Consider the following 15,384-nt stretch of genomic DNA (forward strand, 5'->3'; position numbering starts at 1 on the left):
ACCCCATTCAGTCCTGTCCTTCCCACTGAGACATGCTCATCAGTGCTCCAGAGAAGTAGGGAACAAATCCTTCCGAGGAAGGAGACTTCCTAACCAGGTCTCCTTGGCTGTTTATCTTCTTATTTTTCAGCTGTTGCTCAATATTTGCAGTGATTCTCAGGGCCTGGAGGGACTCCTCTCAGGAAGTGAGCTGCAGTCTCTGCTGATTGCCACGACCTGCCTTCGGGAGCACAGCTGCTGCTTCTGGAAGGAACCCACCTTCTGCGTGCTAAGGGCAATCTCCAAGGCCCAGAACCTCAGCATCATCCAGTACCTGCAGGGTATGCCCTGGGAGATTAGATGTGAGCTGTGGGCCATGCAAGGGTTTCCCTTTAACTCAGAGCAAAGGCTGAGGGCTCACTTTCTACAATGAGACCTGGGATGCTCTTGCAGCCTCTTACAGAATTTTGGGACCAAAGAAGAGATGAATGAGCAGCCATGTCCGGTAGATAATTCTACATGGCTTGGCTCCCTTCATGAAAGTGCTTTTCTTGTTCATTTTGCTACTCCATTGGAGGAAGGAGGGAAAGAGGATCTCACTGTGCACATAATACCAATCAGACACTGTGCTGGGCCCCTTTGTACATTATCTTGCTTGTTTCTTTGAGACAGCTATTAATGCCATTTTGGAATGTGGAAGATAGACGTTAAGAGTAGTAGAATTTTTCAAGGCTATTCACCTAGTGAGGAAGAGAATGCACTTTCAGACTTAAAGATGCCTGATTCCAGCACCCTCATTTATACCCTGGGAACTATGTGTAGAGGTTAAGGCCAAAGACTCTGGAGCCAGACAGCCAGGACTGGACTCCAGCTCTGTCCTCATAGCTGAGTGATCTCAGGCACTTAACCATTGGGGTGCCTCAGTTCTCTCATCCGTAGAATAGGGATAATAATACTGCTGATCTTATTGGATTGTTGTGATTCTTTGCGGCTCTTGTGAGTCCTCACAGCCGAGAGGCTGAGCTTGCATTATCTCGAGTTCCCATAGGTACTTTTTCTGATCCACTGGATTAGCTTCCCCAGCACTCTGAAGAGGCTTCTCTTGATGAGAGATTTCTAAAAACAGTGACCCATCCAAATGCAAATTTGAGGACCTCTCTCTTCAGACTCAAATCTTCCCCTGGCTCCACACACCACTCTGGTGGGGTAGCCAGTAAGCCCCATGGCCTGCCCCCTAGGAATGGGCCACACCCTCCTTCCTCTTCATGGGCCACACTTCAATGTTCCAATCCCCGGGCTTCTTCAGTATACAAAGCACCCCATCTTTTCACCCTCTGCCTCCTCACATTTTCACACATCCTCCCCTGCACTTTTCATCAAGGTAATTTCTGCTCAGCTCCAGCATTGCCTCCTTAAGGTCTGAGATGAGCTCAGGTCTTGCATTTTACATCTCACTGCCTAATGGACCTGGACTCTCCCTCTTGCTGAGAATTAGGGACAGAGGGCTGAGGGGCTGCCTTCCTCTCCCGTGTCACCTGCTGGGCTTGCAGAGTGCAGTTGTCAGGATGGCACTTTCTCTAGGGCAGTCTTCTTGATCCAAGAGCCAGCAGAACATGTTTTGGATTAATTCCCATTCATGTCTTGACATGTTGTTTGGAGTAGAGGAGGTAGGTGGACCATGGCAGGAAAGCTCTTGCTTCCAAGCTCAGCAGGTCTCTCCTGTGCTTCCCTCCTGTAGCCACAGACTGTGTCAGGCTCTCCCTCCAGAACCTCTCCAGGCTCACGGACACTCTCCCTGCCCCTGAGGTGAGCGAGGCTGTAAGCCTGATCTTGGGATTCGTGAAGGACTCCTACCCCGTCTCCTCGGCTCTGTTCCTGGAGTTTGAGAATTCAGAGGGCTATCCTCTGCTGCTCAAAGTGTTACTTCGGTAAGTGGCTGTGTTTGGTATGGGGAGAGCACAGGACCACCAAAGCCTTAGTCCTCAGAATCACTGGGGTGCTTTGGAGAAAAATAGATATAGCTCCGTAGAGCATGGCCAGAGAGACCTCTTATTTGCAAAAATGATTCATTGTGCAGACAGGCATGGGGACCACTTCCTTAGAGAATCAGTAGTTTTACAAAGTGTACTTATAGGCACCTGTCACTTGCATGCCTGTGGCCTGATTTTCCCCAGTCAGAACCCAAACAGAAGCCCTGTCTGTTGGAGGGCTTCTGGCACTGCTGTAAGCTGCCCTGCCTGTGTGCTTGGAGGGCTGGAAAGGTCTGGAAATGAACCACCTTCAGGAGCAGCTGCCCACCAATGACTGAAGGAGCCAATGGGTGCACACCCAGCACAGCTGCCCACCAATGACTGAAGGAGCCAATGGGTGCACACCCAGCACAGCTGCCCTTGGGTGGGCTTGCTCTGCATGGCCTCCAGAGCTCCCTAGAAGGATTAGCTCCAGTGGCCCCATGAGGCGCTTGCTTGCTAATGCTCTTGGACTGGTTTCCTTCCCTTCCCTGTCTCACGTGGCCTCTCCCCTACTGCTGTTTTCTGGGATCAACTCCCAAGTGAACTACCTCTTTCTCAAATCCTTGAAACATGGGAAACCCAAGCTCAGACACCGTTCAGCAGGGCCTGGGCTGGCTTCTCCTTACCTTCCACTCTGCCTTCCTGTATCATCTTCGAGTGGGGCCCAGGGATTAGAGAGAGCAAGGGATGGAAATCAAAGAAATGCCTTGATGGCCCAAACTCCTCTGCTGATCTTGGGGAAGCTGCTTCGGGGCAAGGCCACGTACATTCCCTTGGGCTTTGCTGGGCGAGAATGAGACACCCTTCAACTCTGAGGGATATATCTACTACCGCACTTCACACACTTCACTACAGAGCCAGGCTTTGAGCCTACATGTGGTGACTTGGACAAGGGGGCCAAAGTCCCTTGGTCCACCAAGTGTCCAGAAGGATGTGATTAAATGGCAATACTCTAGCGCCTTCCTCCAAAGGGATGCTAAGCGTAAATGCCCCTCTGGGCACATCACGTTTTGCGTTGGTCTGGGCTGTGACCAGCTGACTATGATCCCCATGGAGGTCTGTATCATAGCATTTTCTGAACAAAGTTTTGGTTCACTGGGTGTTGAGTTTTCCGCAGACTTCTTGTGGAAGGCAGGAGAGGGGTCAAGAACCTGTTCCAGGGAGTGCCAAGAAGGTGCCATGTGGGCCCACTGGCTCTCCTTTCTGCCTTAACTGAAGTCACGCTGCAAGCACTTTTCCTCTGGAAATGGCAGGACTGGAATAAGACTTGAGATGCCCTTCTCCACAAGAGGAGCAGGATAGCCTACCTGCCCATAATTAAAATACAAAAGCCACACTCAACCTTTAAATAAGCACAAGGAAGTCCGACTATTTCCCACATCGTTTTGTTGCAATGTTGAACTATTATATTACATCTCTCCTTTGGGAGGTGCCCTGATCTGCTGATGCCCTAAGCACATGTCTTTTGGGGGTTCAGTCATGGAAAGTGACCTTCCTGTGAGCAGATGGCATAGCTTTTCACAGGTTCCAAATGCACTTCTTTGGATCTAAGACTGACATCTGCAGAGTGGAGTTTATCCAGGGCGCTCCCTTGCCTCTGAATTGCCTCAGGTGCAGACCTGTGGGGTCTTCCCCAGCTTGCAGATCCCCATTGCCTCTGTCTCCTTGAGAGCACCATGCACGCATGTGGTGGCTCCATCTAGGAAGTACAGGGAGCTGGCCTCATCTGTCCCCCCAGGTATGATGGGCTGACCCAGAGCGAAGTGGACCCGCAGCTGGAGGAGCTCCTTGGGCTGGTGGTGTGGCTGACGACCTGTGGGAGGTCAGAGCTGAAGGTGTTTGACAGCGTCACTTACCCTCAGCTTGAAGGCTTCAAGTTCCATCACGAGGCATCTGGTGGGTCTTTCTTGTGTCTGGGTGACTGGAAGAGTTAGTGCTGAGCCCTGAGAAGACTACAGAGGGTCTTCTCCTGATTCTTTGTATACTTTTCAATGGTGCAGTAGGCTCTGATTCTGTCACAACCTTTGAGGAGTTTATGAATGTCTCCCGTAAGACTTAGTGGAAACATTGCTTAATAAAGGCAAAGACTCTCTCAAATAACGGAGGCAGCCTCTAGTTCTCTCCCTCACCCCAGGTGTGATTTACTCTGCAACATTTGCTTATATAATGGGGACTGATGGCCCTAAAACAGCCATCCAGGCTCAGAGTCAGTGACTTCTCAGTATTTTGAGACATTGATTGACTGATGAACTCAATCAGCAGGCACGGATACTTTCTGTGTGGCAGGCACTCTGCCCCATGCTGGGTGCCAGTGTGAATAGGCCAGTTGTCTGCTCCCTAAAATTCCTCTGTGGAGACTGTCACATATCTCTGAACCCTAGTCTGCTGGAGAATCAGCTAAGAAATGCATCAGGCACAGCCATGACCCAGCTCAGTCAGGAAACCTTGAACAGAGGGCCTGCCGGAGGGAGTTTTTAAGGCTAAGTGTGGGTTGTCTAGGTTGAGATGAAGGGAGAAAATTTAAAGGCAGAAATGACAGTCTGGGGAATAAATGGTGGCCTGGATGGCTGGGTGAGTCTGGGAAGTGAGAGCTTCTGCAAAATAGAGTCAGGGAGGCTGCAGTGCTGCAGGGTTCAGGTTAAGAAGGGCCATTGGACAGGATGCAGTAACACATAGGAGCGCAGACATGGTTTAGGGGAGTGCCTGAATCAGACAGGAGTTTCACAAACATCTCTGGTATCCAAGGCAGAGAAGACTGGAGGCAGGGAGCTTTCTGATAAAGTGTCTCCTCAGGGGGAGAGAATGAGGCTTAACCTTCAAGCTGGAGGAAAAGGTGGGGGTGGGTCAGGAAAGTGTAATTATTTATCAGCTTGTCTAGAAACAAAACTGACTTTGCTAGTAATTTCCACAACCACTTGATTTTAATCCATTGAAACCAATCCTCCTAGCCCAATGCTGTCCAATGGAAATACAATGCAAGGCACGTTATATCATTTTAAATATAATTTTTAACTTTAAATAAGAAGAAACAAGTTAAATTATTTTCGATAATATATTTTATTTAACTCAATATATCCCAAATATTACCATCTCAATGTATGCGCAATACAAATAATTATCAACAAGATATTGTGCATCATTTCCTTTGTATTATCTTTTTGAAATCTAATGTGTACTTGACCTTCATGGCACATGTCAGTTCAGAGTGGCCACAGTTTGAGTGCATCTTGGACCATGCCGCACCAGCCTTCTTCGTGGCTGGCTTTTCTGGACTTCTGATGGACATGTGCCCATAGGAGTTAAAACACAGGAACTTCAAATGGCATGTCCTCTTTGTAATGAAAACATCCATTTGTAGACACAGGCAGGAGAAATGACTTGCAAGATCATTCTTGTTTTCCTCCTCAGGGGTGACTGTTAAGAATCTTCAGGCCTTCCAGGTCCTACAGAATGTTTTCCACAAAGCCAGTGACTCTGTCCTCTGCATACAAATCTTGTCAGCCATCAGGACCATGTGGGCCTGGAATGCTCGAAACTTCTTCCTGCTGGAGTGGACCCTGCAGCCCATCTCACAGTTTGTAGAGATCATGCCCCTGAAGCCAGCCCCAGTGCAGGCACACTTCTTCCAGCTTCTAGAGGCCCTGGTGTTCGAGCTGCACTACGTGCCTCATGAGATCCTGCGAAAGGTACAGCATCTGATCAAGGAGAGCCCTGGGCCGTCCTGCACCCTCATGGCCCTGCAGAGCATCCTTAGCATCGCTGGTGGGGACCCGCTCTTCACCGACATCTTCCGGGACTCAGGGCTCCTGGGCCTGCTGCTGGCACAGCTTCGGAAGCAAGCCAAGATCATGAGGAAGTCAGGTGCCACTGGGCGCATTGGGAGGGACGGGCAGGGGTCAGTGTCAGCCAGGCCTGGTCTTTGGGCCAATCTGGCTGCCCATCAAATGTAACAGAAAGTGAGCATGCCCATGTCACTGGGAAGGTATGCTTGGCACACATAGTTTCACAAAAGACAGGCAGCCTCCCAGTCTTCCCCATGAAGAAGTGAAAGGGATGGGTGAACTTGGGGCTAACTCAGGCCTTGTGAATTCCCAGGTTTTAAATATCTCTTGCCCTAGACATTGTGTGGGTGTACAGACAGGGAGACTGCAGGGGTCTGATGGCTCCTCAGGAATGGGAGCTCAGAGAGGCCTGGGGTTTGGGGGCCCTTCTGGGGTCTGCTGGGATATGGCTTCCTAGCTCACTCTGTTCACTTTGCACTGTTGGCTCAGTGGTCTCCCACTGGGAGAGAGCTCCTTGGGGTCTTGCTGGCCCAGCACGCCCCTCTGAGTCTTGGTGCCCTGCTGGGCTGCATACCTGTGGCTCCTTGGCAACATCCCCTTGCCCCTACTTGGCCCCTGCACCCTGGAGTCTCAACCCCAATAGCCTCTGCTGCTCCCCTGGGGTTTTAGGGTCTCACAAGAGTGCTCGGTGGCTCCGGGATTGGGCTTTTGCACTGCCTCACCATGCTTCCAACCACATATCCTGCTTGAGTCACTCTATGTGGTGGTCTTTAACTACCATCTCCATTGACTTTACAATAGGAAGCAAGGTGTGGAAACTCCTTCCCCAGCTCCTCTGGCCTTTCCCTCCGTCTGTCTACACCTGCTGCTCTGGGAAATCAGCATGGAGGAGGGACACTGGGACACAAGAATCTGGATGCTTACTCTGCCCACCTTCCCTCCTCTCATTCTCCTTCTCCCACTGCACTGGCTGGAAGGGTCAGGGAGCTCTCTAGCCTTTGGCTGATTCTGTAATTCTGCTTCAGACTTAAGCCAAGGTCACCAGTCTGTTTCCTGGGCCTCTCTGAGGGAAAGGAGCTAAGGGCTGGAATCCTGGCCACGCTACTGACAAACCGAGTGATCCTGAGAAAGTGACTTAACCCGTATGGGCCATGTCTTCCTCGGTAAAACAGGGTAATATGTTGACATCATTGGAATGTTGTGAGATTTTAATGATGGAATCTCTGAAGAGGACCCACTGCTGTGCCTGGTACATAACAGGGGCTCAAGAAACATCAGTCACCTTGTCCCTATAGTTCCAGTGGTACTGCCATAGACTGAGACAGACACCCAGGAAGGAGCTCAGGCATCTTATGGAGGCCAGGACAGACCCAGCTCCTCCCTGGGAGTGTTTGCAAATAGGATCAGGACTGCAGAGGAGGAGCCCAAGGGATGATTTGCGTGTCTGGGCCTCTGGGCCAACCCCTGGACAGTATTTTATGAGCTACTTTCTACTGCTTAGTAACTTCTGTCCTTAAATCCCACCGTGAATGAAGTTAATGTATTGCTTCATCTGCTTTCCTTGGTGTTTAAATGAGAAGTCTTTACATCGTCTCTTTGTTTTGGTGGTTCTGTCTTATCTTAGCTGGTATTTCTTTTCAGCAGCCTAACATTGAATTTGCTTTTAAATCCAATTCCAGACCCATGACCATTCCTAGGAGAATTTAAACTTTTTTGTGAGCTCATGCATCTAGTCTTACTTTGTACTTTCTATTGTTAAGTGTGTCTTCTTGTTTCTTAGATACTCTGTCTCCTGGTTCATAAACTCTATATTCATTCATTCATTCATTCCCCAAATAAGTATTGAGATTCCAATTTGTGTCAGGCACTTTTCTGGCATGGGGATTCAAGGTGAATAAAGAGATCTGGTTTTGCCTTCATGGGTCTATTGGGATCACCTATTTACTCCAGGTTCTCTTGAGCTTCCCCAAGGCTCAGGAATGAGCAGGCAGTCATCCTTCCCAAGGATGAATGGCAAACTGTAAAAGTGGCCAAAGGAAAATTAAGAAGGCAGGGTTCTGTGTATCATCTGGGGCAATGCTTCTCAAAGAGCAGTCCCCGGACCATCCCCATCAGCATTGCTTGGGAACTTCTCAGAAATGCAAATTATAGAACCCCATCCAAGAACTACTACATCAGAAATTCTGGGGATGGGACCCAGCATGGGGCTGTGGGTTTTAACAAAATAAGCCCTTCAGGGAATGCTGATGTGCTCAAGATGGAGAACCCCTGCTGTAGGGGGTAACAGCCTTCTATCTTACTAATTGAGATACACACTCCCTTATGATGAAAGCATTATATTCACATCTCCTTAAGAGGATGGAAAGCTGGAGTCAGAGATTTGGGGTCATACCACTTGTACTTATTTTTTTGTTGTTGTTGCTTCTTCAATATGGCAGGAAACAAAGTGTCCACTCCTGGTGTTCAGGATCCAGAAAGAGAACTCACCTGTGTGATGCTTAGGACTGTAGTCACACTTCTGAAAGGCTCGGTGAGGAATGCAGGTAAGGATGGTGCCAAGTTTGCCTCATCACTGCTTGGTAAAACATGAACTCTTTCCTGGTTATTTATGGCAGTGTTCACAAGTTATACTCAAGGAATAACCAATACACAGCGTTAGCTGTGGCTAATGCTCCTCTCCTGGCCGATGTTCAGTGATCATCAGTAAATTCGTAGATACTGTACCTCTGTTGACACCTTTTACTTCTAAGGTTGCTAAATAAAATTGGTGACAAAAAGACTATGCGCAATCTAGCCTTTTCTAAATTTACGAGACCACAGAGCCCCCTCTCCTCTTTTCAAGTGAAATTTATTAGTGTCCTGCTGCACTGACTATAGATGCTTTTTTATTTTTTTTTTTAGATCCAAAGAGTAAAATACGGGCAAAGAAATCTAGCCATTTTAAAGAAACGCAATTTGTTGTGCTCTCGTCAGACATGATGGACTTAGCAATGTACTCCATTCAAATTTTCTTTTAGCGTCCTAAGATCATGTGGCTTCTGGGTTTTAAAAATAATATGTGCATATATATATATATAATGACATAGACACACCAACATCATATCAGTGGGTTTGGTGATTTAGGCGTCTTTATCTGAGGCCTTCACAGAGTAACTATACCTAATGTAAAAAATTATTTCATTATGGCAGAGAGAGAGTCTTTAACATTTAGTCTGCAAAAGGTTCCCTGGAGGTGCTGGCTAAATGCATATTCCTAGGCTCACATCCAGACCTTTAATTGTCAGTCAAGGTGGAGCTCAGGAATCTATTTTTTTTTTTTTTTTTTTTTTTTGAGGCAGAGTCTCGCTCTGTCACCAAGCTGGAGTGCAGTGGCATCATCTTGGCTCACAGTACCCTCCATCCTCCGGGTTCAAGCAATTTTCCTGCCTCAGCCTCCTGAGTAACTGCGACTACAGGCGCACGCCGCCATGCCCGGCTAATTTTTTTTTTTTTTTTTTTGTATTTTAGTAGAGACGGGGCTTTACCGTGTTGCCCAGGCTGGTCTCAAACTCTGAGCTCAGGCAATCTGCCTGCCTCGGCCTCCCAATGTGCTAGGATTACAGGCGTGAGCCACCGTGCCTGGCCAGGAATCTATTTTTAAACAGGCTTTCAAGGTGATTTCCATGTCAGAGGTACCTAGCCCGTAATTGGAAAAATTTGAAGGATCCAGTTGCCTCCTAGTTTTTATTCCACGTGGATTACTCCAATATCAATCCTGGGGAAAAAATGCTTGGAATTACTTTTAAACAAAAATATACCACCAGTCAGATTTCTTTAATTTTCTCCCCAAGGAACTATCTAGAAATTAAATATGTTCTTAGCTTAAACTGTGGTTTGCTTTCTATATGAATTCTGGCAGAGAGAAGAGAGAAAATTGTCATTGGCCCTGGGGAGGAAATTATGGGGAAATCAAGGGAGAGGTAGATCCAGTTAAAGCTTTTATTACTTAGGTTTCTATTTTTTTTTCTTTTTTTACCCCAAGAATTCATGACACTGTTACTAACTTTAGTCACCATGTTGTACAATAGATCTCTTAAACTTATTTCTCCTTTCTTGAATGGATCTCCTATGGGGAGATGTTAGTCATTTTTTTTTTTTTTTTTTTTCAAAAATAAGATTCTCATTGGAGGAGAAAGCAGTTTTTTAAAAAAATCATCAGATCCACAGTTTCTTTTTTCTGCTTCTCACTTTAACAGTGGGTATGGATTACCAAAAAATTTACCAGTGAGCAAAAGAGAAACATAAAAAATAGCAAAATGAAGTTTGAAAATTATAAGAAAAAGCTTTTCTTTTGATTGAATCTGAAGTGGCAAGGTTCCCCCTGGCCCTAGCCCCATTCTGTCTGTCTGGTCCTTAGTTGTCCTGAAGGACCACGGCATGGTGCCCTTCATCAAGATCTTCCTGGATGACGAGTGCTACCGGGAGGCCTCACTCAGCATCTTGGAGCAGCTCTCAGCCATCAACGCCGAGGAGTACATGAGCATCATTGTGGGTGCTCTATGCTCATCCACTCAGGGGGAGCTGCAGCTGAAACTGGATCTCCTGAAGGTGATTTTAAGTCCTCCTTTGAGGATGGCTTTCCTATGGATATGCACCAAGTGATCCACATTCACTCAGGCATTTGTATTCATGTAATTCAGTTAGCCACTGTATGTGGTAGGCAGTACCCTGTATTAGGTAGTGTCAGGTGCTATAACAAATAAATCCCATATCCTCAGTAGCCTGGTACATTTGAAATTTCTTTCCAACATACAGTCCAGTCAATGATTGGCAACTGTCATTCAGGAACTACCATCACCTGGGCATCTAACTTGGGCAGCAGACAAGGGAAGAGAGACCATGGGGAGCTGCACAAGGCATTTTCATTCAGGCCTAGAACTGGCACAGGTTATTTTCTGTCCAATTTTCTTTAGGAAGAACTTTGGGCAGGACTCACCTGGATGCAAGGGATGCTAGGAAATGTTTTTCCTGGCTAGGCAGCTACTTCCCACAACACTGTAGACTATGGAAGTGCAGCTCAAATCAGCAATGGCCAAGTAGCTGCCTTGTTGATTTGATCAGCATTTATTGAGCATCTAACCCATTACCAGGGCTGATGAAGAGTACCTGGGACTTATAGTCAATTGTGATACAACCCTTGCCCTCTGGGAGCTCATAGCCTGGTGCTAATAAGTAAGCAATAGTTACGTTGCAGTGTGGTGGATGCATTGGTCAGACACTGAATGCAGGTTGCTACGGGAACACAGAAGTAGGAGAGACCAATGCTGCCTTACCCGGTTGAGGAAGGCCCACTGGGGAGAGAACCTGTGAGCTGTGTAAAAGAAGCAAAAGGCAGTCAGAGGTGTGGAAACAGTGGGCACAAAGGGACAAGTGAGGCAGGGTTATCATGTTTGGGCAACAAAGATATAAGTGTATGTTTTTGTAATATTGTTAACATTCATCAAGTTATCTTAAAATAGTTAAATACATATAACAAATATCACTCTTGCCATCTTTTCTGCCTTACAGCTTTCACAGTTTTGTTGCTGTTCCTTTTTTACATTGCTTTTGTCTTTGTGAGTTTATGACTTTTAAAAAGGATCGCTTGAGTGATCCTCCCGCCTCAGGCTCCCAAGTATCTAGAACTATAGGCATGTGCCACCACGCTTGGCTAATTTTTGTATTCTTTGTACACAGGGGCCTTGTTATGTTATCTAGTCTGGTCTTCAACTTCTGACCTCAAGCAGTTCTCCCACCTCAGCCTCCCAAAGTGCTAGGATCATAGGTGTGGGCCACCATGCCCGGCCAACATGCTCATGTTTCATTAACATGATATATTTGATTCTTGGTGAATTTAAAAAAAAAGGGAAGTTGCTCTGATTTCCAAAATTAGGTCAATCATCAGCCTAACTTACTTAAGCCTATCTCTATGCAAAACCTTTTTAACATTTAGAGAATGGTGTTTGGTTCATCATACTTACTTTATTTCTCTGCACATTCGATGTCAGACATTGATGTGAGCTGTTCCAGTTATTATGTGGTCTAAGCCAGCAGTGGTTGGTGTGGCCAACGCATTGCGTGGTCCATCCAAAAGTGGCTTCATGACCATAATCATCATGTTTCACAGATGACAAGAACTCAGCCAGTGATTTAATTGCAGGGCCATAGAATCAGTGAAAGTGATTTGTACGAAACAAAAAAAGGAAAGTTAAACACCTTTTGAAAGACACTTGAATCCCATGATTACTTGAGGTAAGGGAGTGAGAGGGATGGGTGAAGCAGAGAGTAGGGTAAGGAAGAGATATATCAAAAATAAAGAAAATACTGGAGCTAGGAATTACCTCAGATTCATGTGGTCCAATCTCTTAATGTTAAAGGCAGAGAGACATCCAGAGAGCTTCATTGACTAAATTAATATTGCACAACTGCTAAGTGGTGAAGTTGAGTTTGAATCTAAGGCGAGCAACTGAAAACTGAGAGATCATTCCACTTCACTGTGCTGTTTGGTACATTTTCCTTCATATGTCCATGTTCAGCTTGACCGGTATGTTCTGATAGGATAGGAACAGGGAAGGCATGTCCTAACCAGTCAGGGTTGTGGTTTTCTATTGGGTGAATAATTGTTCCTGACAGTGCCGTATCGAAAGCCAAACAGATCCACAGGGAGGAAAGTTTTGCTTTTACTTTGCTTGGAGAGTAAAAGTATTTTTGTGTCCAATGTAGAAAAGAGTGATCTGCTTTGCTCATAGAAAGTTCCTATTGTTTACTCTGTAGCCCAGAGGCATCGTATTGGAGTGTCAGCCCTTGGGCAATAGGACTAAATTTCTAGAATTAGTAACATAAAGTCATTATGGTGTTTTACAGATTCAATATCATTTCAGAATCACAGTTATCAAGAGAGCACATAAGGGAAGAACACTGGTGAGCTTATTTAACGAAGTCATAGCCTGCACTCAATGTGCTGTCTTCTGCCTGGGTGCCAAGTCACTGCTGGGCAGTTGGAGGGCCCAGGAGCTGGCATTGTTTTCCAAGGACTAGGGCTGTTACACTGCTGCTCTAGGGGGCAGTTGGGAGGAATGGTGCCTCTTCCAGACTCGCCCACCACTGAGTCACATGAGCAAGTGGTGAAGGTTTACTGGAATCAGATGTGAGATCTACATTTGTTTCTAAGTCATCATGGGAACCCCCTGAAACTTTGGAACGAAGATGTTAAGTGAATTGTTTCTCACTGGATCTCTCTCTTTAGAAAGTGAGAGCCAACTCTGCCCATAGGGACTTTTTCTACAAAGTGTGTCTGAGTGGGATGAGAGGGTGCCCCTTCTTATAAAGGTTTCCCATCTCCGAAGTGCATTCACAGCATGCCATCACTCTGCATCCCTTCCCTGTGGCCTGTCCGCCAGCCACTCTGGAGAAGCAACTTAGGGCAGTTATTTCAAACACCGGTGGCGCTTCCATACCAATACTGAAGCACATGTGACTTCACCACCTAATTCTGGCAAATGATAACTGAGTTAAAGAATAATGTAAGCAAATGAATTTCCTCTCCTTGGCCGGTGGGACTGTGATTGGATTATGCACAAATTCAGATTGATTTGCTAATATACATTTAGCTGTTCAACTCTGAGCTTAATTGCATTACCTCACCTGTCTTCCAGCATGACACATGGAAAATTATGAGGAATAACAAATAATAGAATGTGAAATAAATCCTGTTAGTCCTAACGTAGTTAGCGCTTTGCAGCAGACATCCATTTTATAGATTCAAGCTGGAGGAATACTAACTCAGAGACGATGACATGGTAACTGAGTTAGGATGAGAAAATGTGCTTAACGCTGACCTTTCTTGAAATGTGTCAACCCCAGCCTGATTACTTTGACTTCAGCTGATTAAATTTACTCCCTTCCACAGACTGAAAACCCTATGTGATGCATTATCATGCAAAGTTGAATGACAGTAATGGAGACCCTCCTCCTAGACTCCCCATTCCTGACAAACCATTTCCCGAAGTAGCAAAGTATTTATTTTCCTTTATGATAGAAATGTTTCTCTTTAGTTGCTATGAAATTAAGCCTTTGTAATTGGATTTTGGACTCTTTACTTTATGACTCTGCAAATATGAAATTAACCCCATCCCAAGAAATAATAGAGGAGTCTAAGTTCTAATGAGATTACCCCCATTTCAGATAATGACTCTGAATTTAATAAATCAAACAAAGCAACAATTAAGGACAGCCATTCCTTCCTCCTCTCCCTCCCAAGAGGAGGAAAAGAAAATAACCATCTAGGAATTATAGGTGACAAACCCACTGAGAGACACAGATCATAATGAGGGTGATTATTGGGTTGCTTTGCTTTTTAAAATATCTGCTTCAACACTCTTTGAGTGATGGAGTTCTTTTAAGCAATATTTGGCATCAAATTGGACAATGGAATTGGGAGGGGGTTCCTTGGGGGAAGAGGGGTTTATAGTGATCACCCAGCACTCAGGCGATTGTCTGTAATCTGATCAGTTTTGTTTTTTAATCATTCTCCCTTCCTGATGTTTGTTTTGTCATGTGTTATGTGACAAACAGAAGCGTTTATTCATTCCATTTGCCTTAAACAAAGCTCCTAGAGGTCTTAGAGCTATTGAAAGCACTCACATAAATTTAGTCTGTTTAACATTGTAGAGCTTAAGATTTCCTGATGTCTTTGTGACTGATTGATTTTTCATGGCATGTGTCACGTGACCAAGCATAGGTCAGGTTCAGACACGTGCTGTACCACATCGCAGTGAACAGCCTTTGGTATGGTTTATCAGTTAGAAAGGAGGGACCAAAACCACCACACACACGTCAAGGTTGGAGTGAGTTTCCAACTCAGCCATAAAAATAACATTTTACTGGGAATGAGTTGCTCACATAAGTCAGGCACAGATGCAGCAGAGCTGCCTTAGCCTTTCCTGGCCCCAGGGGCTCCAGGGTGGGGCAGGGACAGGCAGCTGCTGTGACTCTGTCTACACAGGGAAAGGTCTTGCCCACCCTAAGCCATGAGCTTTCACATACGCACACTGAGTACCACCATCCTGGAGGAACCTACTCCAACAATCCGCATGCTTTGCTTTGAGGGTGTGTCTACAAATGTCCAACTTTCCTGGGTTTTTGGCCAAATTCAGAAAGAATTAGGCCACATCCTCACTTGGGAGGAGAAAGCAGTATCATTGCCCCCATCTTTCGGGTGACCTTGGAAGTCAATTTCCCTGAAGTCTTTCCCACGATTCACACTTGACTGCCCCCTGTAGTGGGTGGCCCTGATGCTGCGTTTCTTTCAAAGAGCAAAACGACAATTCAATTCCCCGCAGTATCCGTCTGAGCTGTGGTGGGGTATCACTGATCTAAGCACTGTGAGTAGTGCATTTTCTTTTTCTATAACTGGGAAAAGATCAATTGACCTGTATTGGTAAAGACGAATTTTTCTACCTCGCTTTATGTTATTTGTCCATTTTGAATGTAATTATGGACTTTGGTCTTTCATAGATTCTCCTAGTAACTGCAATCTGTTTTGTTTTTTAAATTTCTGGAAATGTCATAGATGGGGCCCTGGAAGCTCTTTA

At 45.9% G+C, this 15,384-nt stretch overlaps 1 protein-coding gene across 2 annotated transcripts in view; it reads left to right on the plus strand.

Annotated features, from left to right (window-relative positions):
* Nucleotides 1-15,384, plus strand: part of WDFY4 (WDFY family member 4) — a 293,287-nt gene that overhangs the window by 37,642 nt on the left and 240,261 nt on the right. For both annotated transcript variants that reach the window (XM_030798591.1, XM_003278166.4), the window contains exons 6-11: nt 131-320; nt 1,718-1,907; nt 3,730-3,887; nt 5,400-5,852; nt 8,212-8,316; nt 10,170-10,360. In XM_030798591.1, coding sequence (XP_030654451.1) covers nt 131-320; nt 1,718-1,907; nt 3,730-3,887; nt 5,400-5,852; nt 8,212-8,316; nt 10,170-10,360 — 1,287 coding nt within the window. The remainder of the gene's footprint in view (nt 1-130; nt 321-1,717; nt 1,908-3,729; nt 3,888-5,399; nt 5,853-8,211; nt 8,317-10,169; nt 10,361-15,384) is intronic.

This window comes from Nomascus leucogenys, chromosome 18, assembly GCF_006542625.1.
Source record: "Nomascus leucogenys isolate Asia chromosome 18, Asia_NLE_v1, whole genome shotgun sequence".
NCBI lineage: Eukaryota > Metazoa > Chordata > Mammalia > Primates > Hylobatidae > Nomascus > Nomascus leucogenys.